The sequence below is a fragment of the Amblyomma maculatum genome, chromosome 4 (assembly GCF_055883805.1).
Source record: "Amblyomma maculatum isolate TAMU_Amacu chromosome 4, ASM5588380v1, whole genome shotgun sequence".
Classification (NCBI taxonomy): Eukaryota; Metazoa; Arthropoda; class Arachnida; order Ixodida; family Ixodidae; genus Amblyomma; species Amblyomma maculatum.
The window spans coordinates 88,894,747-88,919,509 of NC_139347.1; the positions used below are offsets into that span (position 1 = coordinate 88,894,747).

Consider the following 24,763-nt stretch of genomic DNA (forward strand, 5'->3'; position numbering starts at 1 on the left):
GCATCATGTGGGCGGCGAGCGACCTGTTGCGAACTAGCCGCAACTGCTGCGGGTGGTGTCAACCGCTCGCCGACATATACAGATCCTTAAAAAAAAAAAAAAACAAATAAACAAACACACAGCTACTCCGGAGGTCTACGCGAACCTGAAGGCTTCCACAGCGGTTCTCCCCTTAGGGGAAAAAAGACTTATGACGTCAGAGCACGCGCAGCTCTCAGCCGCTATCACTTTCCTTTCCTCGGATTCCCTTTCTCCTACCTGCATGGGCATATAAGCAACGCCCAACACAATAAAGCTGGATTTTGCCTCGCTGACAAACAAACAAACAAACAAACAAACAAACAAACAAACAAACAAACAAACAAACAAACAAACAAACAAACAAACAAACAAACAGACAGACAGACAGACAGACAGACAAACAAACAAACAAACAAACAAACAGACAAACAAACAAACAAACAAACAAACAAACCTTTCCTAGCAGCATTATAGACGTTATCAACTGAGTCATCTGTCCGCACTGACCAGCATCTGGAAGGTTAAGCCATAATTCAAAGCGCAGTAACCTTTAACCTTGACAGACGAAAGGCCGCCGAACTAGTCCACAACCTCGCAGCGCCAGGGCCAGTGAGGACTTGCTCGAACCCTATGTCTAAAGGCCCGACCAGGACAGCGTCAAATGCGAGCAAAATATCATGCCGACCCACTAGAGGAACAAGGAGCGCAACGTTCAATTCTGGAAGGAAAGTGTATGGTAAAGGGAAGCACAGAACAGCCTTCCCTTACTAAGAAAGTGTTATACTTTTCTATAGTTTTGAAAAACTCGTTTTTATTGAATGTAGTTTTCTTTTTGTTTCCCTTTTCTTGCTCCTTGTCGCGAGAGCCTCCTCGAACTTCACGGGAAACGTGAGTTTTCCTTAACTCGTGACGCACACTCTTGCATGTCACCCTGTTTTGGTGAAGCACTTTTAAATAATGATACACTCCTCGTTGTCCCTAAGCATCGCACGGCTGTCTTGTTTGGCTTGAACTTCGAGGGCTTCCTCGAGTGAGCTTCGAACTTTTCACTGGCAAGGGGAGGCTGTTTTCAAGTTACCTCTTACATAAACATGCGGGGACACGTTTAACGTGTGACGCGTACAGCGTTAGTTTCCATAGATGTTGCTTCGATAGTTTATCCCTGGGAGCAGTAGTCTCAGGCTGGAAATTATTTCTTTAACTTGCCTCCCTGGACGTGGTGTTTTACTGCATGTATTTTCACCAAAGCATTGCATCCAACGCTGTTGTTTGGCTCAAGGTAAATAGCGCTGGCTCTTTGGGCTGAAAAGAAAACAAATGAACCTGCGTGCTTGCTTTCGCAGATGGTGGTAATGATATTAGTGTAACAGAATCAGCCGTAACGAGTAACTTGTCCGGGCTTGTTGTTCGAAATGACTATGTATAACTTCGACGAAGAAGCTTCTAAAAAAAAAAAAAAAAAGACACTCTTCACTTTATCACTTTGTTTCTTCTTCAATTCGTTTTTTTTTTTTTTTTTTTTTTTGCCTTCGGCATAGCAGCAGGACTGGCTGTTCTTCACATTTTATTATTGCGAGGTCAAATACGCGACCTTCAAGAAGTTAAATATTTGCTCAGTTAAAGGAATCGGTTCAAACAATGAGAAAAAGATGTTACAAAGTGGTCAGCACGTCAGATTTCAGAAGGCAGGCTGTTCTCACTGCGTGTTAAAACGTGAATTAGTTTTTTTTTTTTCTAGCGTTCAAAAATGAGTATTCTACACCTATTTCTTCTATTTCTTTACACGACAATTCTCCCCCCTGATTAAGCGAAATGCTTTTCAATTATATTCGAGGTGTGAAGCTGCGGATTTTTTGTTTGTTTGCATCTAATTTCAATCTTCTCACCTGGGCTCTTGGTGATTTTTCTGTCCGCTTTCAAAGATTTGAATATCAAATACTGCCGGTACATTGCCTTGACATATGTATTATATGTGCTTGTTGCTGTCCCCCTTCATATTTGTGACCTTCTCTTAGTGGTTATGCGTCACTCTAATTTAAATAAATACTCGAATAACCGCGGAAAACTTCAGATGTCAATTTAGGCCAAGGGAAGCAAATAAAACTGAATAATTAAGAACATGTTTCTTTTTACAAAACTGCAAAAACGTTTCGCTTGATTCATAAGGTTTAAGGTTCCAAAGCGATTCAGGTTATGACAAATACCAAATTGCAAGAAGGTAGAATATAGGAGGAGGATTTAATTACCAGGAAGGGTTGGTAGGCACAAAACCCACTTCCTAGCTTTCTCTTTACACAGAGAGGAGCTTACAAGGGAAAGAAAAAAGTGGTGGTAAGTGGAACGGTGCCACTGGCTGCAAACGCAGTCAGTGCCACTCGCATCGTTCGCAAGAATACATTAAAAACGGGCTTTCATCCCACTTTCACGGTAGACTTGGAAGACATTTCACACTAAACTTGGAGTCAATGTTAGTCAAGCATGCTGGGCTCGCTTGATATCGCCCACTTTTCGGTCAATGTTTATATATTTTCTGGCGCTACACAATTATTGTCAACGTTCAACACAGTGTCAGCGCTCAATCAGCGCTCGTGGTGTCGCTTCTTTTTTGTGTCCTCATAAGCTCGGCCTGATTGCAAGAACTCCCTACGCTAGCCGAGAATGAACTTCCGTGCGCCGCCTTCGCGTGTTTTTCTCCAGTCTCCACTCGGCGACGACCTTGTCCGTCCATTTCGTCGGATTAACCGGCACCGCTTGTCCGGCAGTAGCTGGCAGCGATCCACGGTAGGCTAGCGTGTGAAAGAAGTGTGGACGACGAAGGGAGGCAGCGCGAAGCGTGTACTGCGCCGAAAGGACGTGAAATGCGGCTGGGCGAAGCGGATGCACGCAGACCAGCACGTATGTTGCTATTCAAGGGTCGAGATGACCTTGCTGTCTGAAAGTTACGGTAACAACAAGACCAAGTGCAGTTCGCCTTGTCGTGACGCGCGGGCTTTCTCTGTGTGCACTTTTACTGCCGGAAAGAAATGGTTGAGGCATGTTTAATGGTGCCATTTTCGTGCTGCTTGAAACTTACAATCTGTGTTACAACGTTGGGTACCCTACGCGGAATCCTCTGTAGACATTTGACGAGGGCAGCTATTCAGCACATGTGAGCTTGCCCGGTTCTGAAACAACCGGGAGTCCGCCACCTATCAGCAGCCGGTCTCTCGCCGAACAGACACTGCTTGGACGCAAGGGACAGCAGCATCGCACCCTTCTCGACTTGATTATAATGACAAATGATTTTGTGGTGGGAGCCATTATACGGAGCACACCCTGAGCCGTCGTGTTGCTGAAGTCCGTCTAATGCCAGTGATCTCGACAACAAAAAAGAAAAAGGAAAGAGAAAGGAGATGGGCGGGAATAGGAGAAAGAAGGAAAGGAGTGGGGGGAAAATGGAGGGCACTGTCATTGCCATAGAGATAGAAAGCGATGAACAAAACAGCTCCTTTTCCTTTATTACTCTCACAAATCGCTATCGGCGCTATGTCGGACTCAGTACGGATGTTATCACAGACAGGAGTGGCGAGAGACATTTATTGCCTTCCGGGCTTGCTGGAAAGCGGACGCAAGTAGGAAGCAAAGGTGCTAGGCGAGGGTGAGCGTAAATTTAATTGGACAGCGCTTGCTTCTTGTGTTCCCGCGTTTTTATGTTACATCCACAACCAATGGGCCCATATGGTCACCATGTTAGACTGAGTAAAGTCAAGGTTCTGTTTTCGGGAGGCAGTAAAAACAACATCAAGTTGATTTCGTCGGCAAGCAGGAAGCCAGTAGGTGATGTAGCAAGACCTCGGTGCGGCGGGTGACGATAGCTGTGTCGGCGACAAAGCGTAGAGGGTGAACCTTCATTCAACTTTCCAAGCTGCCACATCTTTCGAAGTTCCTGCTAAGAAGGCTGAAGTAGAGCGGGAGCGTAGGAACCGCCACTGAAAAATAACCACCACCGCCCACCAGCCGCCATTTCGTTTGACGTCACCACTCTCTACTTGCACCCTAACCCTCCTTTTACTTCCTCTTCCCTCCTTCTCCAGTGGAGTAGCAGGCCAGGGTCACTTTATCACCGGCTGAAGCGTCCACCTTTCCTTTCTTGACATTACTTTATATTTTAATTCATTTACGAATCTAACTTCTTTTTCGTTATCTCAGTAAATCATTTTATTGCCCGCGGCACTAAACAAGGATAAAAAAGCTGGTACATTCGATTTTATTCCAGCTTCTCTACGGCCGACTACATTTCTTCACCTTCATAACAATCCACATTTTAATGTCGCGGAGACTCTAACAGTGCCTACATTGCCAATAGTTCTGGGAATGACTTGCTTACGAATAACTTGCCCAAGGTGGCACAATGGTGGAATGGTGCAAGACATAGGAGTCATATGCAAAACATGCGCATGAGCCTGATTTGATACCATGAAAAAAAAAAAAAAAAAAAAAAAATATATATATATATATATATATATATATATATATATATATATATATATATATATATATATATATATATATATATATATGTCACGGCATCAAGAGCAGCTGGCTCTTGAAAACGGTCTGAGCAGCGCGCTGTTTTCTCACATTTCAGGGTGCAACTATTTCCGAGTGAAACGAAGAATGTGAACGCACTTTTTTCCGCTCCCTTTCTCCCCAATGCCTCGCTGCACAGCTTGTGAAGGGGAAAGTAAGTTTACCTTGTTCTTGATGACGCCGCTCGAGGCTCTGACGAATAGGTGGTGCACCCGGTAGGTCTTGATGAAGATTGCCCCGAAAGCCAGGGAGAAGCCCCCCGAAAGTAGAAAGGCTCGTACCTGCATGCAAGGACCACCGAGTTTTTCAAGCTGTGCAGCGGAATGTATGTTCGTATATGAAAGCACGTGCCATACAATTTTCAAGGGCACAATGACATTAGCACAAAGGGTTGCGTTGCGTACACTTCCTCATCGCGCAGCACTATAATGAACGCGACGAAGAGCACAGTAGGGCAGATTAAACGCGGCACATTGTCAAATCAGTCCACGTGCAGCTCGCTGAGAGTGCTCGCACGGGTTGCTGAGTATGAAACACTGAGGAATCGGCGCGGGGCCGCTAAAGAAGTTGACTAGTGGTTGTGCGACACACCGATTTCCAAATCTACCATTAACCTTGATCATTTTAGCTCGAATGTTCTGGCAAACACCATTCCAGTACACGGTACCCTCTTCAGATGTAGAGGCTGGTGAAAACGAGACAAGCATTTCTAATACCAATCGACAAGACAGCAGATGATTATATGCAAATGCTTTTATTGTAAAATTACCTCTTGCTTCTTACTAGAACATCACTAGCGATGCTTTGAACTTCAGCTTCCAGAGAACCAGTCAAATGCGTCGTCAGGATCCTCAGCTACCCAACAGACGTCATTGGCAGCCTGCTAAGGTGACTTGAAAGTGAAAAATGGAATGCCTGTCTTCTTTTCTCAGCGATAATTTTATAGCGCAAGTCTTACGGAGTTCAAGTTTCGTAGTCGACTTGGTAGTGGCAGTATTAGACGTCGTTTGATTTCATTTTATTACTCTAAAAGCTTCACGAGGGTTATTAAATTAGGAATTTGACTGCAACGATAAACTGAGCTAACATGACATCATGCGTGATTTGATAGCGAAAGTACATTTCTCTGAATCATAGTCTAACCCTCACTGTCCCGTCTATTCCGTAGCTATCTTTGAGACGCGCACTGTTTCCTTGCGCTGACGTAATTGTACTACGCGGCAGCTGTCAACTCTGTTTTTCGTAGGACACGCTGTTTTATTCATAACGAGACTGGATCACGTGGGCAGAGAGTGAAGGGCTCACGGTGCAGAATATGGCAAAGTGCGTATCATTCCCCAGCGTGCCGTAGTCCAGGCCGAGGACTACGATTGCCAGGTAGACAAGCAGGCAGCCCACCACCGTCATGTTGTTCAGCTTTGGACTGGACAGTTTGATGTACCTGCAGTGGGAGAAAGGGCGGAGAAAGAAGGGGCGTTGACCAGGGCGCCATGAGTGGTTGTGTGTGTGTGTGTGAGAGAGAGAGAGAGAGAGAGAGAGAGAGGGAGGGAGAGAGAGAGAGAGAGAGAGAGAGAGAGAGAGAGAGAGAGAGAGAGAGAGAGAGAGAGAGAGAGAGAGAGAGAGAGAATATAGCTATTGCGCCCATTCTCGGCCTCGACAGCACTTCACGCAAGTTTACCGCTCTAAGTGCCATGATAACAGCAACATATATATAGAAGCTCGCCCCTTTCGAGAAAGTGCACACAATCATGTTCGGGATATTGTGAAAAATGGGAAATACACTGGCAGGAATATTTATATACGCATTTATTTATTGATACAGTGGAGCCGCTCGACTCCAAGTAGGGGTGGGTGCACCCTAAACAACGGAATAAATAGGATAATAAGCATTGACAGCATACACGAACGGGGCACGTACACATGATGTGAAAACAATATGATCACATGCGCGAAGCTCTCATATTAGCAACAAACGTCTCCACGTTGAGGCTAGCTACTGTACACTTCAGTAATTTATTCTATAGACACTACTTGTTTTACTAAAAATAAGTACACGTATTACTGCATCGGCCATATTTTTGAGAAATTTCTTCGTTGTTATAACGTGTGCTGGCGCAGGAAACAGGAGTAACTACTAAAGGATCAGCTCTCATTTCGTCAAAATTTATCTAAAGACTTGTTCACGAGCGAGTAGACTTAACTAATGAACTTTGTAGTAGCGGAAATGAATGAAATGTTGTAGCAGGCTGTATAGACCACCGAAATTCGAAAACCTAAAGACAACAGTAGAGCACGGAAGAGACTAAACCATATCACAGTTTTCTTAAGCCCAGTCACTGCACTCTATGAAGCAGTCCTCTATATTTTTTTTCCTCTTCACCCAGTCAGCGCCACAGCAACAAATTTTCTCCTTGCATTGGTACTGATTCGGCCCTAAGCTTCAGAAACGAATAACAATCAAATTCGCGCGTTTTGTATAGGTGCCCACCTTCAGTTCTGCAGGCTAGTGCGATCAGCGTTGTGCTGCTTCACCGCTTACTGCGCAAGTTATTGAGCCAAGCTTAAGCACTTGTTCGGACAGCCAAATAAAAACTATACAAAAACACGTTAAAGAACCCCAAGTGGTCGAAATTTCCGGTGTCCTCCGCTACGGCGTCTCTCATAGCCTAAGTCGCTTTGGGACGTTAAGCCCCACGAACCAAAGCAAACCATCTTCCCTCACGTGCGCAGCGAACCAGTTTTGAAAGCTTCGAGTGCATTCACATTATTTCCTGTTTGGCCGGCAGTTAAACTTCCGCTGATGTCTAGCGCGTGTCCTGCCTGCATGACTCTTCCATCCTTCCTTCCGATTATCGCCTTCGGGAAGCCTTCCATCCCGCTTGAAACTGAGCGAGACTTAAAGCTCACAGCACCAGACTGCGCAGCACTCAACCGACCTGGCTGCCGGACCCTCACACAAGCGAGGGAAAGGGCATCGAAAAATAATAAAGCACTGGCTTCATCCATCGCGACATGGCGAGTTGTAGCATGGAATAGGCGCGTGAGCTAGACGTATACCGGATTAATGGATGCCAGTTAAGCTTGTGCACTTGCGAGATGTGGAGCAAGGTGCAGCGCGCACCTGACGCTGAGCGTGCGCAACAGGCATCCGTTAATCCGGCATACGTATGCCTGGTGCGCTAATACGCACCCGCTCCGCTGAAACTGTGTGTCAGGGGATTTTAACACAGGGGGGTTACACTCGTAAACGAATTCCGGTCTACCGGATGTCTCCTGCGTAATGGCATCCGGTATGCATCCACGCTACTATATGAATCGCGATAAACTGTCTACCGCAATCTCCCGATTGTACCTCCTTCGAGCTATGTTTCCTGCAGTTTTTAGAGTTTTATAACAAGAAGAAGGGTAGGCATGAGATATTAATCAGAATGATGTCCCGGTTGGTTACCCTCCACTGGGGAAGATGAATGAGGGGTAATGAGAGAGAAAGAGAGGGTTTGGAAGAGGAGAAAATACACAGTCTGTCTCCTAAGATAGACGCTCTCAGGTTACAGAACAGTCGACCCTGTGGCCACGGTCAGAGAATCTTATCCTCTACCAGAGGGCGAGGATCTAGCTGGTCCAGCGCACAGAGCAGCGTAAGTCTTTCGGTCGCAGAATCATGGTAATCACACATCACTCACACAATAGGTGTGAGTGTCTCCACGCATCCACATGCCATCCAAATGAGAAATTAGCTCTAACTATAGAGAACACAATACCAAGCCATAGACGGCACATCAACGTTGATTCGTGTTTAGGTATGCTAGGCGGAAGACGAAGGCGGTGTACAGGGTCCATTGCATTGAAGACGTGGTTTTAAATCTCACCTGTGTTGTTATAAGGAGCAAACGTGGGCTCCCTCGCTAGACTATACTAAGTATATAGTACTAAGACTATACTAAGCCCACACGTGTCAACTATTGATACAGGAACAGTCACATGAAGTCCATTGCTGTGTTTCTTGTGATACCGCAATGCCTTGGTAGCCATTAAAAGATACCCTAACATTTGGTTATATGTGCCGCATTGAACCTCACTGGAGCGAATTGGTTGTACAACATTAGGAATGGAAGAATGAAAGAAGCTTATAAGTTCGAGTTCTTATTTTTTTTTTTTTAACCCAGAAGATTAAGGCCCTCGGAAACCAGAGTAGGTAACAATAGACGTATCGGGGACCGAACCATGAAAAATGTACTATTATTACAGGAGTTGAACACCTGTGCTCCGTTACAGATTCACAGATCAAGCGACATCAGTAAACGCCGTTCTCAGAAATGTAATGTGCGCGCAACAAAACGTATGCTGGCTGACCGAACTTTGATGAAAAAAAAAAGAAAGAAAGAACAATCCGTTGTGATTACCCAGGGCCTGAAATTATAACCCTTGCAAAAAAAAAAGAAAAAAAAAAGAAGAAGAAGAAAAGAACAGACAAGTACAAGTCTTCGTGGCTGCATATACATTTTTTTTTTTAGCTTCTGGCTAGCTTCCTTGCGTTTTAAGAATTTTACTTGCACCCCTGTCTGGTGCTAGATACTTATGCGAGCATCACAACCATACGCAATTGCTGCCGCTGTAGCCGATGCATGCATTTGGTGCCTGCACGCAGGATAAGCGCTCTCACTTGCTCTTGCGGTAGTAGAGGTTGAATGCGAGGAAGGCGATGGCCAGCAGCATGCCGAAGGCAGCCAGCACCGAGACGGAGACGAACACGCTGCGCTGGATGGTGGCCACGCTCAGCTTGACGATGCGTCGCGCCACGGGGGGCTCGCCGTCTGCGAGAAGGGGACACAATTGTGCCTGTACACCATCATCGCGATCATGTGGAACTTGCCTCCCAGGCACTGATCTTTTCATGAGTGGTAAGAAGAAATGTATCGCATTTACATGAAGCAAAATTATTTCCTCTTTATTAGCACTTTTCGATACAGTCCACACTAGCAATGTTGCAGCAACCTCCACCATTGGTGCTCTGGTATCTACAGCATGAAGAAGTAGAAAAAGCGGGGCGGTTGTTTCCCTTAATCCACCCCGGAACTTGCGCCATTCGCATTTCCAGCTGTTTTCCAGCAAGACAAAACGTGTAAAGGGGGGCGGCCTCATGCTCGGCTATAAGAAGTCATAAACGAAGCGCGCCGTTCACATCATCAACAGCCACCCTTATTCTTGTGTATATTGTTACACACTTAGTACGTAACAAAGCGTGTGGAACCAAGAGTTCCTCAATTAAGGCCCACGAACTCCTGCTTCTTCCTTCGTTTCCTCCTTCTTTTGCCCCAAACACGTGACAGTATAACAGATTCTGCGCGAAGTGGGACTAACCACAACAAGAGAAGAGGACTTTTCTAAATGGCTCACCGACAACGCTAAGAGCGGGAGCCTGCTCCGGTTCCTCACGGAAAACCATTTACATGAGTTCCTATAATATGCCTTATGGCAAGCTTGCGTACAAAAAAAAAAAAAAAAAAAAAGACAGTATAACACGTCATGTAAAGAGGGTATACTGCAATAGCGGTGAAGGGGCACTGTGAATAATTGTGACAACATCAAAAAATGATACACTGCTGGGAGCTTTCATTTCAATGCGACACGTTTCTACTCAGTTTCGAGATAAAAGCAACAGCCCAGAAGAAGACTTTCTGATACCGCAGGTGTTCGTGGCTTCTCTCTACCGCAACGAAGCGATGTCGTTGGCGTACGTGGCTAAACTAAGACAGACGATACAAACAATGGAATGCGGACAGCGGTCTCTCGAGGGACCAAGCAAGGCAATACGACAGCAAGCAACGTTTACTGGTGCAGCTCTCCAACTAAAGAGTGCCATTTGTCGATCTTTGCGTGCGCAGTAGCCAAACTTTCTTTCTGTCACACTTTATCCCCATATCGAATCTTATTTCAAACAAGAAATGCCACACGGGACGCCACCTCCCGAAAAGACGCAGTAACTACTCTGGAACATGAGCTGATCCTATGATTCATGGCTTAGTCGTTATACCAGGAGTTTCAGCGAACAGCTTAAAACATTTCTTAAAGTAGGAAGTTTTATAAAATAAAAAAAATGTAATTTCAGCAATATACTATCAGCCACGGTGGACGTAATATACAGTAAGAACTCTTATAATTAACATAAAATTAACTAAAAACTTAATAACTCTGTAATAAACATAGTTGTGCGGTTAGTGCCAATACGGAGTAAGGAGCTGGAGATGCGGCAATAATACATTAGTTTTCGATAGGAAAAAATGTCATTTTAAGGCGATATCCTTTAATGGCTCATGCTTGCGGATCGTGTCCGTCCGTCCGTAACGCTTTCGTTACGTGGGAGGCGGTAGCTGCCAGCTGACATGGCCGAGAATCAACTGGACGTAGGGCTTCCTGACATTACGTTTGGCAGGAGCTGCCAACTCGGGTCTCTCCTTTCGTATGGGAGGATGATATCACAATCAGCCTGCCAAAACCATTGCATTCAGGTTATCCCTAAGCTACGCAGGCACGTTCATACGGCTCGGTTAAAGCGGGGCTTTATATGTTGGCTGGTAGCTTACGCTATCGCGTGATCGCGAAGGTGGTAGTGAAAACAGAGATAAAGAGATACCGTAGTGGAGGGCTTCGAACCGACGCGCGATAGAGGCCTTCGCCTCATCGGACTTTAGTAATTCAAAGTGCACCCTAGTATTTTTTGCAAACCCTGTAGCGCGAAAAAGTCTGACATTTTTTTTGCAAGGAAGTTCGCTGGAAAATGCGCGTCGGCTAATGACGTGTTGCAACGACTATGGCGCCTTATTCGAACGGCTTTGTTTACTGTGTATTGTTATACACTTTGTTTTCCTTCGTCGCTCTCAAAAGAAACGAATAAGCAGTTGGAAATGACCGTTGTTTTTCTTGCAACAAGAAACAAAGCAAACTAATGTGGGTGACGTAGCAGAATAGCACATGCTGTTCGATTTAAGCGCCATACTGACGACCAAACGTCATCAGAGGATGTCACTCAGTTTCGCTTCAATGCGGATTTGCTTGCGCTGCAGGGTTTTAGAAAATGACCTTTTCTCTATTTCAGTAATTGATATTGAGTCGCTTTCTCAGTGGCTTCGAACTCTCTACTGTCACTGTGAAAATTAAAACTCAATTTGTAAGTTTCAGCTAATTAGCCGCGTAATTAGGACATTATCCCAGTAATTTACGTTCCCCGCAATTGAGAGTTTGTTAGAGAAAATTATTTTTTTATTTTGACCCCCCTATTTCTAGGAATTTTTGGAGACCCGGTACAAGCCTACGACGCCAAGACTATGTGTGTGTGTATATATATATATATATATATATATATATATATATATAAAGTACCATCCCCAACGCTTTCCTTGGCCTCGCCGACTGTTGGCTTCTTTCCTTCATATATATATATATATATATATATATATATATATATATATATATATATATATATATATATATATATATATATATGAAGGAAAGAAGCCAACAGTCGGCGAGGCCAAGGAAAGCGTTGGGGATGGTACTTTATGTCTTTTTTTTTAATGTTTGCTTGGATAATCACAGAAATTAGTAATGTAATCTGTTTAGGGGAAATATAATAAACACAAAGTAGAAGAAAAAACAACGTACCGATGGTGGGAACCGAACCCACGACCTCCGAATATCGCGTCCGGTGCTCTTCCAACTGAGCTACATCGACCGCTGTCCCCCCTGCTACTTGCTTGGGTATTTATGTTGTCTGTATACGAACCTTGAGAGTGTTCACCAGCGCCACCCTCAGCCATAGCGGCGGACGTAGAACGTCCTTTGTTACCGCCAGCGTCACGTAGAACGTGATCAAGAGCGAGGGCGAAAGCTGTGCTAGAACCCTCTTACGCTACCTATGGCTTCAAGACTGCCAGAACCGAGACCCCCGTAAGCTACAAGCAGATCAATTAAGGGGAAATGAGGGTGCTCGTTATAATACATGCAGGAAAGAAGCCAACAGTCGGCGAGGCAAAGGAAAGCGTTGGGGATGGTACTTTATGTCTTTTTTTGTTAATGTTTGCTTGGATAATCACAGAAATTAGTAATGTAATCTGTTTAGGGGAAATATAATAAACACAAAGTAGAAGAAAAAACAACGTACCGATGGTGGGAACCGAACCCACGACCTCCGAATATCGCGTCCGGTGCTCTTCCAACTGAGCTACATCGGCCGCTGTCCCCCCTGCTACTTGCTTGGGTATTTATGTTGTCTGTATACGAACCTTGAGAGTGTTCACCAGCGCCACCCTCAGCCATAGCGGCGGACGTAGAACGTCCTTTGTTACCGCCAGCGTCACGTAGAACGTGATCAAGAGCGAGGGCGAAAGCTGTGCTAGAACCCTCTTACGCTACCTATGGCTTCAAGACTGCCAGAACCGAGACCCCCGTAAGCTACAAGCAGATCAATTAAGGGGAAATGAGGGTGCTCGTTATAATACATGAAGGAAAGAAGCCAACAGTCGGCGAGGCCAAGGAAAGCGTTGGGGATGGTACTTTGTCTTTTTTTTTAATGTTTGCTTGGAGATATATATATATATATATATATATATATATATATATATATATATATATATATATATATATACATGCCTTGGTTTAGCAGTGCTCTTCTCTGCTGAACTATAGCTTACCGATCCGTTGACTCCCACTGCCGCCATCGTTTTGCCGGTTGCGTTTTTGTCGTCGAGCACATGCGACACTCTGCTTCAGTCCATATCGAAGACTTCGGACTAGTCTTCATGCTAATCTGAGAAAGCAGGCACATTTTGTTCATATACGTGTAGACTGCGCTGTGAAACGGGTTTGTTCAAGACAGCTATCAACAGGGACGAAACACTGGGCGTTCGCGCACTCGCGTGTGAAACCGGCTACCGAGACAGCGCAGAGGTCTAACGCAGTGGCCAGCAAAACTGCTCTGCGTTCCTCGGCCTCAGCATACAGTAACATAGCCGACAAGAAGGGACACTTTTGCTCTCAGCGAACCTAGCGGAGGCGACGAAGACTACCATCTTGTAGCAGCCTAGAGATAGCCACGCTTGTTGCCGTACCTCGAAGGCCAAGTATGTGCGTCACCATCAGGTGGAGGCGTGGAACGCCGAGCTCGGCCGCAGGGGCCTACGGGGGTGTCCCGTCTTGTCGGTTATGTCACTCTATGGCCTGAGTTCCAAAACCAATAGCGCCGAAAGGTTTCTGTTCCGTCAGCGCTTGCAAGGGTCAAAGGTTAAATCGGCTTTGGACCCGCACATATATGTATGTGCTTCTTGTGAGGCTGCGAGTAGTACTGCTGCTGCGCTAAAGAAGAAATGACGTGCGTAGAAAGAACAAATAAAACAAAAACAATGCAAGCAAAGAAAGAAGTAAGGAGGTATAGAAGTCGGGACTTATACCTTGCCAGATGATTGGGCGGCACCGTGGACATGAGAAGTCCAGCGTCTTCGAATCGGGTATGTACAGGGCCACCTTGCGAAGGAATCCACCTGCGGAAAAAGGGCCACGACCGCATGTCTTTGCCATTTCTTTCGTCTAGATAAACGTAGTGATTTTCCATTGTTAACGGAAGGGTCTCTAAAAAGGCTCCGGCAGTGCCACGGTTGTAAGGATCCTGCGTCAAGAACCATTTGGCTAAAGGTTTCCTTGGAATCCTTGGCCGTGGACGCATGGCCCAGTGAGACAACAGTGCTCATGACACGCTAAGTGAGCGAGAAATTTAGCCCTTCTGTAGCGTGTAAAACTACTGTATGTATTATGTAGCACCATAGAGGTATATATTGTTGTGCCGGTGGGGTTATCACACAGTAGCCCACCGTCAACAGGGTTGTGCCAAGGAGCTGGTAACGCAGCGCTCGTCACCCGTTTCGTGAACGAGGGCTGTCAGCTTCCTGGGCGGTAGCGATGAATCCGAGTCGGCGTTGGTGAGATGAAGAAAAGGCTTTATACACTATTTACAGGTATTTACAAAACAAGATCGGCTCTGGGGCCGAAAGCTAACATAGCCATACGCGACTGTTCTCGCGCAGCGACGGCCGGGGAGATTCCGCCGCGTCCGCACTGTCAGGGGGCGAACTGCTCCCGATGGACGCTCGTGACGAACTCACACTCGGAGTCTCGAACGGAAGCACTTGAGACTCCGTTGCCGAGAACCGTTGACGCTCAAAATGGTCCAATCCGACGGCAGCACTTTCGCAGGGCCAATGGGAGAGCTTGCTGCGCTCTCGCTTCAAATATGCCGCGGGGCGAGAAGGGGTTCACCGTCAGGGCCACGGCGCGCCGTGCTGTCTGGACGTTCAGCGCATGTTAAAACACGTCGCTTCTGTCCCTTTGGTACGGCTCGCCTCCAGTGCATTGGTGCTTTGCAGAGAAGTATCCAAAGTTTGTGAAGGAGGCGTTCGCCGAAGAAGTTTGGCGTCCGGCTGAATTTCTAGGCGGCTTTGGCCAGGCACAACAGCACCCCCCGCCATCAGACAATGCGCCGGGAAGACGAGCTGCTCGCATGTGGCTCGGATGCCGGGCGCGCTCGTTCGCCAGGTTCCTCCAAGCTCACGTACAGTGTCCGGGCGCCAGGTAGCCTCACGTGCCTCGGGTTCCACTCGCCAGGTCAGGATCTCTGCCGACAGCCTTGTTGCCGGGGCACGCCGATCAACTTCGCTCGGGTCGCTCCGATGCCCTTGCCACTCGCCACTGGTAACGGTAGACTTTTCTGCGGCTTGCGAAACCGACCGACAACAGGCAACACCCAACACAAGCAAGTACCCTCGGTCACCCGTCAAACACCAGACAGAGGCAAAATTTCAAATTCAATTAGCTAAATTGTTGTCCCCTTTTTGCTCCCACTACAACAAGAGACAAGTGTATACGATGCAGTACACAAGGTTCAAACAACAATTTTGCACATTAATTATACATTAAATAGCAGGGAAAGTAATAATCAGAAATGGAAAAGAGTCTCCTTGAAATCACTTGGACCGTAGACCACAACTGAGGAAGTAAGGAGGTCATTCAATTTTGCCCCGGTCTGCCTACATTACCCTTAGCGACGAAATGGTCGTCGAAGGTAGCTATGTCTCGAATGCACGACTCAAAGCATCCGAGTTCGCATTGTGCTGCTTTCTTCCGCAAGCGGCAGAACGTGAAGCAGTATTCGTGCGGTTTGGCTCTCCTCCCTCCGCTACAGCCTCGGCTGTCCATTTCTCTACGAGACCTTTCTTTCCACTTTGTGCGTGAAAGAACAAACGTACACAAGTTGCTCGCTTTGTTGAACGATCTGTCTCGTTCCTTACGCTTTGCGCACCAATCGCGCATTTTCAGAGCACGGGTGCATTTGTGCCACTGGGATCGCCGCTTCTTTTCCTTTCGCGATCGTTTGCGTTTTCTCACCTTTCGGTGACAGCGTTCTTTCATGCACCTGCCTTTCCGCTCTTTTCGGCGGCGGCACTTGAGTTTTTGCTTTCTTTCTTTTGGTGCCTGCTCTTTCAAGCTGCCGGTAACCGGAGCTAGTATGGCGCCGACATCGTCGGAGTGCGGCTCCGCGCCTGCATCGCGGCCAGCAGCGTATGACTCACTGCCAGTCGCGTCCGAACAAGGACAAGGTTCGCTCACGCCAGCCCCCGAGCTAGGCATATCCTCTGCAGGCTCGCCACTCAGGTTACTCTGATCCGCCGGTGTGCCCCATCGCTCAGCGCTAACCGGCGCGCGATCACGTTCGTCCGACAGCTGCGGCGCTTCGGATCGCGTGAGGTCCATGTTCGCACCAAGGTTGTTTTCGCCAATACAATTGAGCGCGTCAGGACAGGAAGACCCATGGCTCCAGTCTAGTCGCTCGCCGTCGACTTCACAGGTGTGGTTCTCGACAGCGTCCGCGTCATGGGCCTGCCTTAGCTGTTCAACACTCGTGGGCTGCGCAGTTTCCATGAACGGCACTTCGTCTTTCTGTGTGTCCTGATTTACGACAACGCTGATTTCGGAAATCACCAATTTGTCGTCTCCTAGCCTGACTACATTTCCGCCACAGTTTACAACTTCTGCTTCTGAGTTGTCAGGCGGTTGATTTACTGCCAGTTCCCCACTCTCGATTGGTGGAATGCTTACAGCTACGTGGGAATGCGTGCAGGACGGTGTCACTGTGGATTTCTCGCCGATGGAGTCGGCTCCAACCGTCTCAGCTGCCAATGGTTCGACCAAGGTAACCCTAGACACTTCTGTTTGAGACTCGATCAGCTCGCTGCTGCTATCGCTTTGCTCGGCCGCTTCCTCAAGTTGTGTCTCATTCTCTGGTGCAAGCACAATTTGCTCCGAGACTTCCTGACTTTCTAGCCATTCGCTTACAGCGGCTTTCAACTGATAGGCCAAATCAAAGTATGCCTTGTTACAATGTTTCTCGCTCTCATATCTCTTCCGAAGATCCTGAGGCGTTATCTGATATCGTATCAGCAATGACTCTTTTAGTTCATCGTAATGTTTCAAGCGGTCGCCTACCAATCGCTTGATTTCTTCCGACGCTTCAGCGGAGAGAAGAGCTACCAACTTCTGTGCCCAACTATCTCGCTCGAAACGTTTACTTCTGCAGACATTCTCGAAGTCTGCCAAATACACTACCATATCCTCGGCGATGAGGAACGGTGGTGGACAGTCTTGCGGTATTGAACCGTTACAATGAATGGCATTAAAAGCTTTCATCTTTTCCACGCTCATTCTATGTGTTGAAACCTCCAGCTGCATCAGTTGCCATACGCGGGCGTCCTCTTTCTCGTGACGTTCCCTACGTTCACGTATCTCTTTCTCGTGACGTTCCCTGCGTTCACGCATCTCTTTCTCGTGACGTTCTCTACGTTCACGTTGCATTTTTTTGTAACGTTCTCTACGTTCACACATCTCTTTCTCGAAACGTTCCCTACGTTCACGTTGCATTTTCTCGCGACGTTCTTTCTCCTCCTCTTTCTCGCGACGTTCATCGCGCTTTTGGCGTTCTAGCCTTTCACGCTCCTCGCGCTTTTGGAGTTCTTGCATTTTGGCTTCCTCCTTCCCTTTTCTCTCTTGAATATCATCCCAGGCCTCTGCGGCTTCCTCAACCGTCACTTCTTCTGCCTGCATGATCTCAAGAATTTCCTTTTTTCTTTTTGTTGAGCCCAAATCGATGCCCAACTCATCACAAATTTGGAGAAGTTCTCTGACCTTGTAACTCTCCATCTTTTACACCGGCCTCTTGTTGATTGCCTTTTTAGAATAGTGTACTTTACGTTCGCTATCTCGCTCCTAGCAAGAGATGCGCAAGCCTTTCTCACACTGATTCCCTTCTCAGCATCCCCTGGGTTTCAAAACACTTCCTGTAGGCTTGAAACACGCAAGGTTAACACAATGCTACGTTCAGCCTTTCTCTAAGCTACCCTGTGTGTTAGAGAAGTCTGGCGTTTGAGGGAAACTTCAGGTACTCACCGCGCCGAGGTGCCTGACGCCGGTCAATCCCGCAGCTGCCATCCAATGTTGTGCCGGTGGGGTTATCACACAGTAGCCCACCGTCAACAGGGTTGTGCCAAGGAGCTGGTAACGCAGCGCTCGTCACCCGTTTCGTGAACGAGGGCTGTCAGCTTCCTGGGCGGTAGCGATGAATCCGAGTCGGCGTTGGTGAGATGAAGAAAAGGCTTTATACACTATTTACAGGTATTTACAAAACAAGATCGGCTCTGGGGCCGAAAGCTAACATAGCCATACGCGACTGTTCTCGCGCAGCGACGGCCGGGGAGATTCCGCCGCGTCCGCACTGTCAGGGGGCGAACTGCTCCCGATGGACGCTCGTGACGAACTCACACTCGGAGTCTCGAACGGAAGCACTTGAGACTCCGTTGCCGAGAACCGTTGACGCTCAAAATGGTCCAATCCGACGGCAGCACTTTCGCAGGGCCAATGGGAGAGCTTGCTGCGCTCTCGCTTCAAATATGCTGCGGGGCGAGAAGGGGTTCACCGTCAGGGCCACGGCGCGCCGTGCTGTCTGGACGTTCAGCGCATGTTAAAACACGTCGCTTCTGTCCCTTTGGTACGGCTCGCCTCCAGTGCATTGGTGCTTTGCAGAGAAGTATCCAAAGTTTGTGAAGGAGGCGTTCGCCGAAGAAGTTTGGCGTCCGGCTGAATTTCTAGGCGGCTTTGGCCAGGCACAACAATATATAGATACAAATGTAGTGAAAAGAAAATCCAATGCTGACATTTGCGACTTGGGGCAAGGACAGTGCCAACTCAATGAATTTTCAACACCGTGATAGATTGAACACCAAGCGAAAGGGACAATGGCTGCGGGGTAGACAGCGCGCTAGACAACTTTTGGATAAGAGTTCATTTTGCCCAAAGGAAGACAAATCATCTTGTTGAGGCCTTGGCTACCGCACTGCGTCTTCCCCTCTGCGCTTGTTCGTTTCGCTTGGTGTTCGTCAGGAATCACATCTTCTGGCCCTTTCGCTACCATGTATTTGATAGCGAAATTTTCAAGAATTTAGATAGGCTCCAAATGATTTGGTCAGTCTCACTCGCTCCGTGAAAATTGAAATCATGTAAAGCATACCGTAAGACAATATCGTCATAACTTAATTTCCAAAGTGGTAGCTAAAGGAGAAACTGCTTGTATCGTCAGTTTCGAAGAGACACACTCCCCAGGCCATTCCGCAAGTAATTAGTGCTTAACACCTGAATGCCTAGTCTACTGCCTTTGTTGCTGGCTTTTCTTTCCAAACTGAGTCCAGTCTCACAGAAGAGTAGTTGGCGGGATCTTTGACGCTGGATGTCTAGTGCACGAGAACTAGCACAAGAAGGTGGAAGTATTGTACAGATCATCGTCAATTAGAATGCCCCAGCAGAAAACAGACATCTTTGTACGGCTGAGTCAACTCAGCGGCAGCTTTAAAAGTTCTGACAGCACTTGCTCTATGCTCTGAAAGGAAACTCCTTTACACAGACATAAAATCAGTTGCGATAAATGACGTTAAACATTGTTAGTGTGTTGCAAAAGCTCAACCGGCCTACGCGATAGACATATACGTTCCAAGCCGTCTCAGACTTATGAACTTCAGAGATTCGGCGAAGTGGCGTATAGTGCTACTGAACATCTTGCAGAGTGCTCGACTGCACTCAACTACGCCTAAAAAAAAATGCTGTAGACAACAATAAAAACAAGCGTACATTAAGAAGTGAGCGCAGCTCACTGTTCTCCATACTGGCGACACATCACCTCCCGGTTTTGTTACCAGCCGCACATAGTCGTGCATGCTCCGCTGAAGTGGAAGATAAAACGAATGAGTGGGGCCAATTAGTTAACTTATTACGCAATGGTGGTCTTTGTAGGCTGCACCCTACAAGAAGTGGAGCTCGAGGGTTCTGGATGATTTACTTTTGCAAACCTGCACCCTCGAGCGGCCTTTGAACTATTTTGTAGTGTTGGTTCTGCCTACACATCTTTCTTTTTTTTTTTTTTTACTTCGTTCATTAACTAGCTGGCATTTCCTTTCATTTTGCCTCCACCACTTTCGTCTCCCCTGCAGACATAGCCGGCTTAACCTCTTCAATTTTCAGTGACGCGATCGTCTCCCGACAGAAAAGATTACACCGCTTAACCAAACACAACTTGACGCACTAACAACGCGTTATCTGCTGGCCTTGACCAGATACGAGCTTGTGCTAGCTGATTTTGTGCATCGGGAGCACAGCAGACGCGCCTGTGCTACATCGAAAGTCTCGCTGCCGTTACTCCCGCATGGTGACGTTAGGATACGCTCTCTTTCTCGCCGGTACATGAATACCGAAACCAAGAGAGAAAGTGGAGCCGTGGGTGAAGCGGTGAGAGGGAAACGCCTAGACAGTGTGTGGACAAGGGGAGCGCTTGTAGACGGGGCGGAATAGAGCGGAAGGAGGAAAGGGACAGTGGTGCGAGGCCTCTATTCTTCAGGGCCGCAACCCAGCCCAAAAGAGGGCGCACGCACGGGCCGAGCTTTTTTTCGAGCGCGCATCGCCAGGTCGAGAGGGCCCTTCGAGTGCCGAACCGAGGTTCGTTTCACGCCGCTCATTAGCAGCGTATGGCGCTTGTCCGGAGCATGCCGATACCGACGTGACTAATGAAGCGAGCACGGAGTGCTGCATGGCATGCCCTTGTTGCTCGCCCGCGCCGCTGAGCGCTGTTCAGCGGACAGTACATCCCTATCGTTTTGTTTTACAGCACGGAACGAAACTAACGTCACGCCAAAGTTAGGAAGCGAAGAGCTCGTCGCAACGGACTATACGGCAGGCGGCTGTTCGCCGCTGCGAGCGCGCGCGTGCTTGTGCGTGCGTGCGTGCGTGCGTGCGCGCGCGCGCGCGCGTGTGTGTGTGTGTGTGTGTGTGTGTGTGTGTGTGTGTGTGTGTGTGTGTGTGTGTGTGTGTGTGTGTGTGTGTGTGTGTGTGTGTGTGTGTGTGTGTGTGTGTGTGTGTGTGTGTGTGTGTGTGTGTGTGTGTGTGTGTGTGTGTGTGTGTGTGTGTGAATAGCGTGGATGCTCCTCTTTTGTTCCCACCTGTAATCTTGTCCCATTGCAGTGTCGTGGTTGAAACTGGCGCAAGCTGATCAAGGCACAACTATGACCCAGTTAGATATGCGTAATGTTCTTCGATTTCAGCACGACTTTTCTGCTCTCTGGAAAAATGGCTTGATGTCGCGGTGTAGAGCATCCCATCGAAGCGCTCTGTCAGATTTATTGAACCAAAAAGTAGCTGTGGAACTTCGCTACGCTCTTTGTTGCGCGCTAGCGACTGCATGGAAGAGCGCTCTACACCTTGCAAAGTAATGCACACATTTAGCGCGCAGAAATACATACGCTCGATATGGAACACGTGCGTGCGAGTATGTGTATTGACTGCAGCATTTTTTTTTTTTGATGAATGCAAGGCGGGTCAGTTTTGTTTGTTCAAGGTGAGCAGGTTTGGGAATTCGAACTTTTAACGTCTCAGTTTGAAACTGGATAACTTTCCTCGCCACTGCGGCCTGATATAATCTCGAAACAGAAAGACGGAGAGACGAAGGCAACGTCGCCTCTAGATTCTTGAGAGCTCACCTTGGTTCTGCTGGAACTCCGTGATGCCGACACGGTCGCTGCCGGAGAACGAGAGTGGGCCCTAGTGGATCAGAAAAGAGGCGGGCATGTGAGTTTTGCAACGCGTATATGCTTTTTTTCATCGCCCTAGGGGTGACTTTATGTTGCGCACTCGTATTTCGTGCATAATTCATGGATAGTTTGAAAACCCATACATGCTTATGACAAATTGGCAGTGGTTTAGCTCCGGTTAAACCTAGTTGAGTTGCGAAAGCAACTGCTGCATGACTACGCTTAGGATAGCTTAGGCTACGCGCTGAGCAGCCGCCGGGCTCTCCTTCGCTATAGTTGATTTGGCCGCGCGCTCATAGCTATATACACCACACACGCTTCTCCGCACGATTAACGGATCGAGAGTGATGCGCAGCTGGCGCTGGCTGTGGTTATGACGTCACTTCTCCGGCACCGGCGGAGCGCGCTGCCGAGCGTGGTCTCGACGGCAGCTTGTGTCGTCTCCTGCTTAGTGTTGTGTTTCGCGCTGCTTTAAGATGAATCCAATCCAACTCGAGCAGTTTTCTATACTCGTCAGCTCCGACACATCAGCTGCTGCCTCTGACGTCACGCAGCTCCTCGCGCATGCGCAGCTTGGCCCATGCTGTGCCACGCGAAATGGCTCGACGACTAGCGTAGTGTTGCTTTCGCAACAAAAACTACGAGGGATAAAGACGGAGGGGCTCACCGAGATGCCGTTGAAGCGCAGCCGAGACACGATGCGGTCGAAGTAGTTGGCCATGCGGCGCTCCTGCGGCGGCGGTAGCGGCTCGGTGGTAACATTCCAGCCGTGGCTGCCACCGCCGCCCGTCTCGGGCAGCAGCTTCTCGTAGCGGAAGTCAGACACCGTCAGGTTCACGCCGGCCTGCGACGAGACAGGTAATGCGTATGGTCAGCTCCTTTACCGCAGGGTAGGCCTACGCTGCGTCCGATGTTGCCAACACGGAACCTCGTTGCGTACCAGTGAAAGCGGAGTCACAAATAGAAGAAAAGCTGCTTTTATCGGTGTGTGTGTGTGTGTGTGTGTGTGTGTGTGTGTGTGTGTGTGTGTGTGTGTGTGTGTGTGTGTGTGTGTGTGTGTGTGTGTGTGTGTGTGTTTGCGTGCTTGCAGACAACACAAGAACAAAAGTGATCAATATTTACCGTTCATGCAATTTGTTACGCAACTGAAATTTTCAAGTTTCTCCCCTTCATGGTTAGTGATCTAGGAAAGGGAACTATATATCATTGGGACTTGCCCCGGTTTGTACCGGCTTGAAGCGGTACGGACTTGTACTGGCAACACACTGAGCGTCAGAAAACAGCACCATACAGCATCATTTATTTTCACAGGAGCAAAGAGGTCAGATTATGGTGACTGTAGCCGTTAACCGCAGGAAACGGTCGCATTGTGCGTACTGCTTGTGCATTTCTGCTTTTCGCGCACACTGCATCTCACTGTAGGTGTACTTTCTCTGCCGCTTTAGTGGTAGCGTCGTCGTGTGACGGTGTCAGTTCTCGTGCTAGTGCGTCCAGTTTTTGCCAAACAACGAAGTGTGCTTTATTGTCGAAAGTTCCGAACAAACGATGACTTCAAGGGCACTCGATCATGCGTGGGTTTTACAGCAAAGCGGCGCTTCGTTCAGACAGCTAAGTCCAGAGCGAGATAAACGAGCATTGTAAAAACTACAGTGCATGCGTGGTTATTACTAGTACTCTGTTTATTTTACGCATTTCAACTAGCTTATTGGCGAAGCTATGTTAATGCAACTTTACTTGTAGCTTGCAGCACAAGTGTCGTATGTCGTTCGGGCTCTCTTTGGCGCAAGACAATAGACATCTCACAAAAAAGGTACAAAGTAAGAATGGAGGACAATCTGGGTGAGTGATAGGGCGGGCTTGCAGAAACTAAATCAGGAGTGAGATTATGAAGGGCGACAATGCAGATGGAAAATGCAAGATAAAGAAACATAGTGAAATGGACTACAGCTCAACATAACGAAGTACGGCATTACGTAACACAGTATAAATTCAGCGTGACATAACGCTGAGTACAAAAACAAAATACAGCACAGCACTAAGCAACACAGTGCAAAAGAAAACAACACAACAGAGATCAATTAACGCAGCGCAACATCACAATGCATCACATCACATTGTGCGGCCACCGCCGTTACTATGGCAACACCTGGCATGTTCAGACATGTCTGGACATGCAGTGGTGTCATCTACATTGAGCTGTTATGACGTCAGGCACTGCAACTATGTCTATGGCTAACCTTTACTATGACCAACCACAGTCATAGTTTGTCATATACATGGCTTTAGTCATAATCACAGTTCGTTATGGTCATGATGTTTCATAGCAAAGGTTAGTAATAGTCATAATAAGTATATGACAATGACTAACCATCACCTACTAATTGTCATAGTCATCGTTAATCACAGTCAAGGTTTTGGACAAAATATGACCAACTATGACTAACTATAATTATGCATAATTATGACTATGACTAATCAAATTTTAATTGTCATGATTATCATCATCATCATCAGCCTGACTATACCCACTGCAGGGCGAAGGCCTCTCCCATATTTCTCCACTTAACCCGGTTCTGTGCTAGCTGCATCCACTTGACCCCATGCGAACTTCTTAATCTCATCCGCCCACCTAACTTTCTGCCGCCCCCTGCTACGCTTTTCTTCCATTGGAATCCAGTTTGTTACCCTAAGCGACCATCGGTTATCCTCTCGTCGAACTACATGTCCTGCCCATGTCCATTTCTTCTTCTTAATTTCCACTAGAATGTCGGTAACTTGAGTTATTTCTCTGACCCACTCTGCACGTTTCCTATCTCTTAATGTTACCCCTACCATTTTTCGTTCCACAGCCCTCTGGGTTGTCCTCAACTTAAGTAGAACTCTCTTGGTTAGCCTCCACGTTTCAGCGCCATAGGTGAGTACAGGTAAGATGCAACTGTTATATACTTTCCTCTTTAGCGATACCGGTAAGCTGCTAGTCATAATCTGCGAGTGCTTGCCAAATG

The 24,763-nt window shown here is 47.5% G+C and overlaps 1 protein-coding gene across 2 annotated transcripts in view; it reads right to left on the minus strand.

Moving 5' to 3' along the window:
* The window catches only part of GABA-B-R3 (gamma-aminobutyric acid type B receptor subunit 3), a 232,677-nt gene that overhangs the window by 19,626 nt on the left and 188,288 nt on the right, over window positions 1-24,763 (minus strand). For both annotated transcript variants that reach the window (XM_084602143.1, XM_084602142.1), the window contains exons 8-13: window positions 22,426-22,602; window positions 21,708-21,768; window positions 14,037-14,126; window positions 9,254-9,404; window positions 5,896-6,031; window positions 4,755-4,871 (exon numbers count right to left, since the gene is read on the minus strand). In XM_084602143.1, the coding sequence (XP_084458269.1) occupies window positions 4,755-4,871; window positions 5,896-6,031; window positions 9,254-9,404; window positions 14,037-14,126; window positions 21,708-21,768; window positions 22,426-22,602 (732 nt within the window). The remainder of the gene's footprint in view (window positions 1-4,754; window positions 4,872-5,895; window positions 6,032-9,253; window positions 9,405-14,036; window positions 14,127-21,707; window positions 21,769-22,425; window positions 22,603-24,763) is intronic.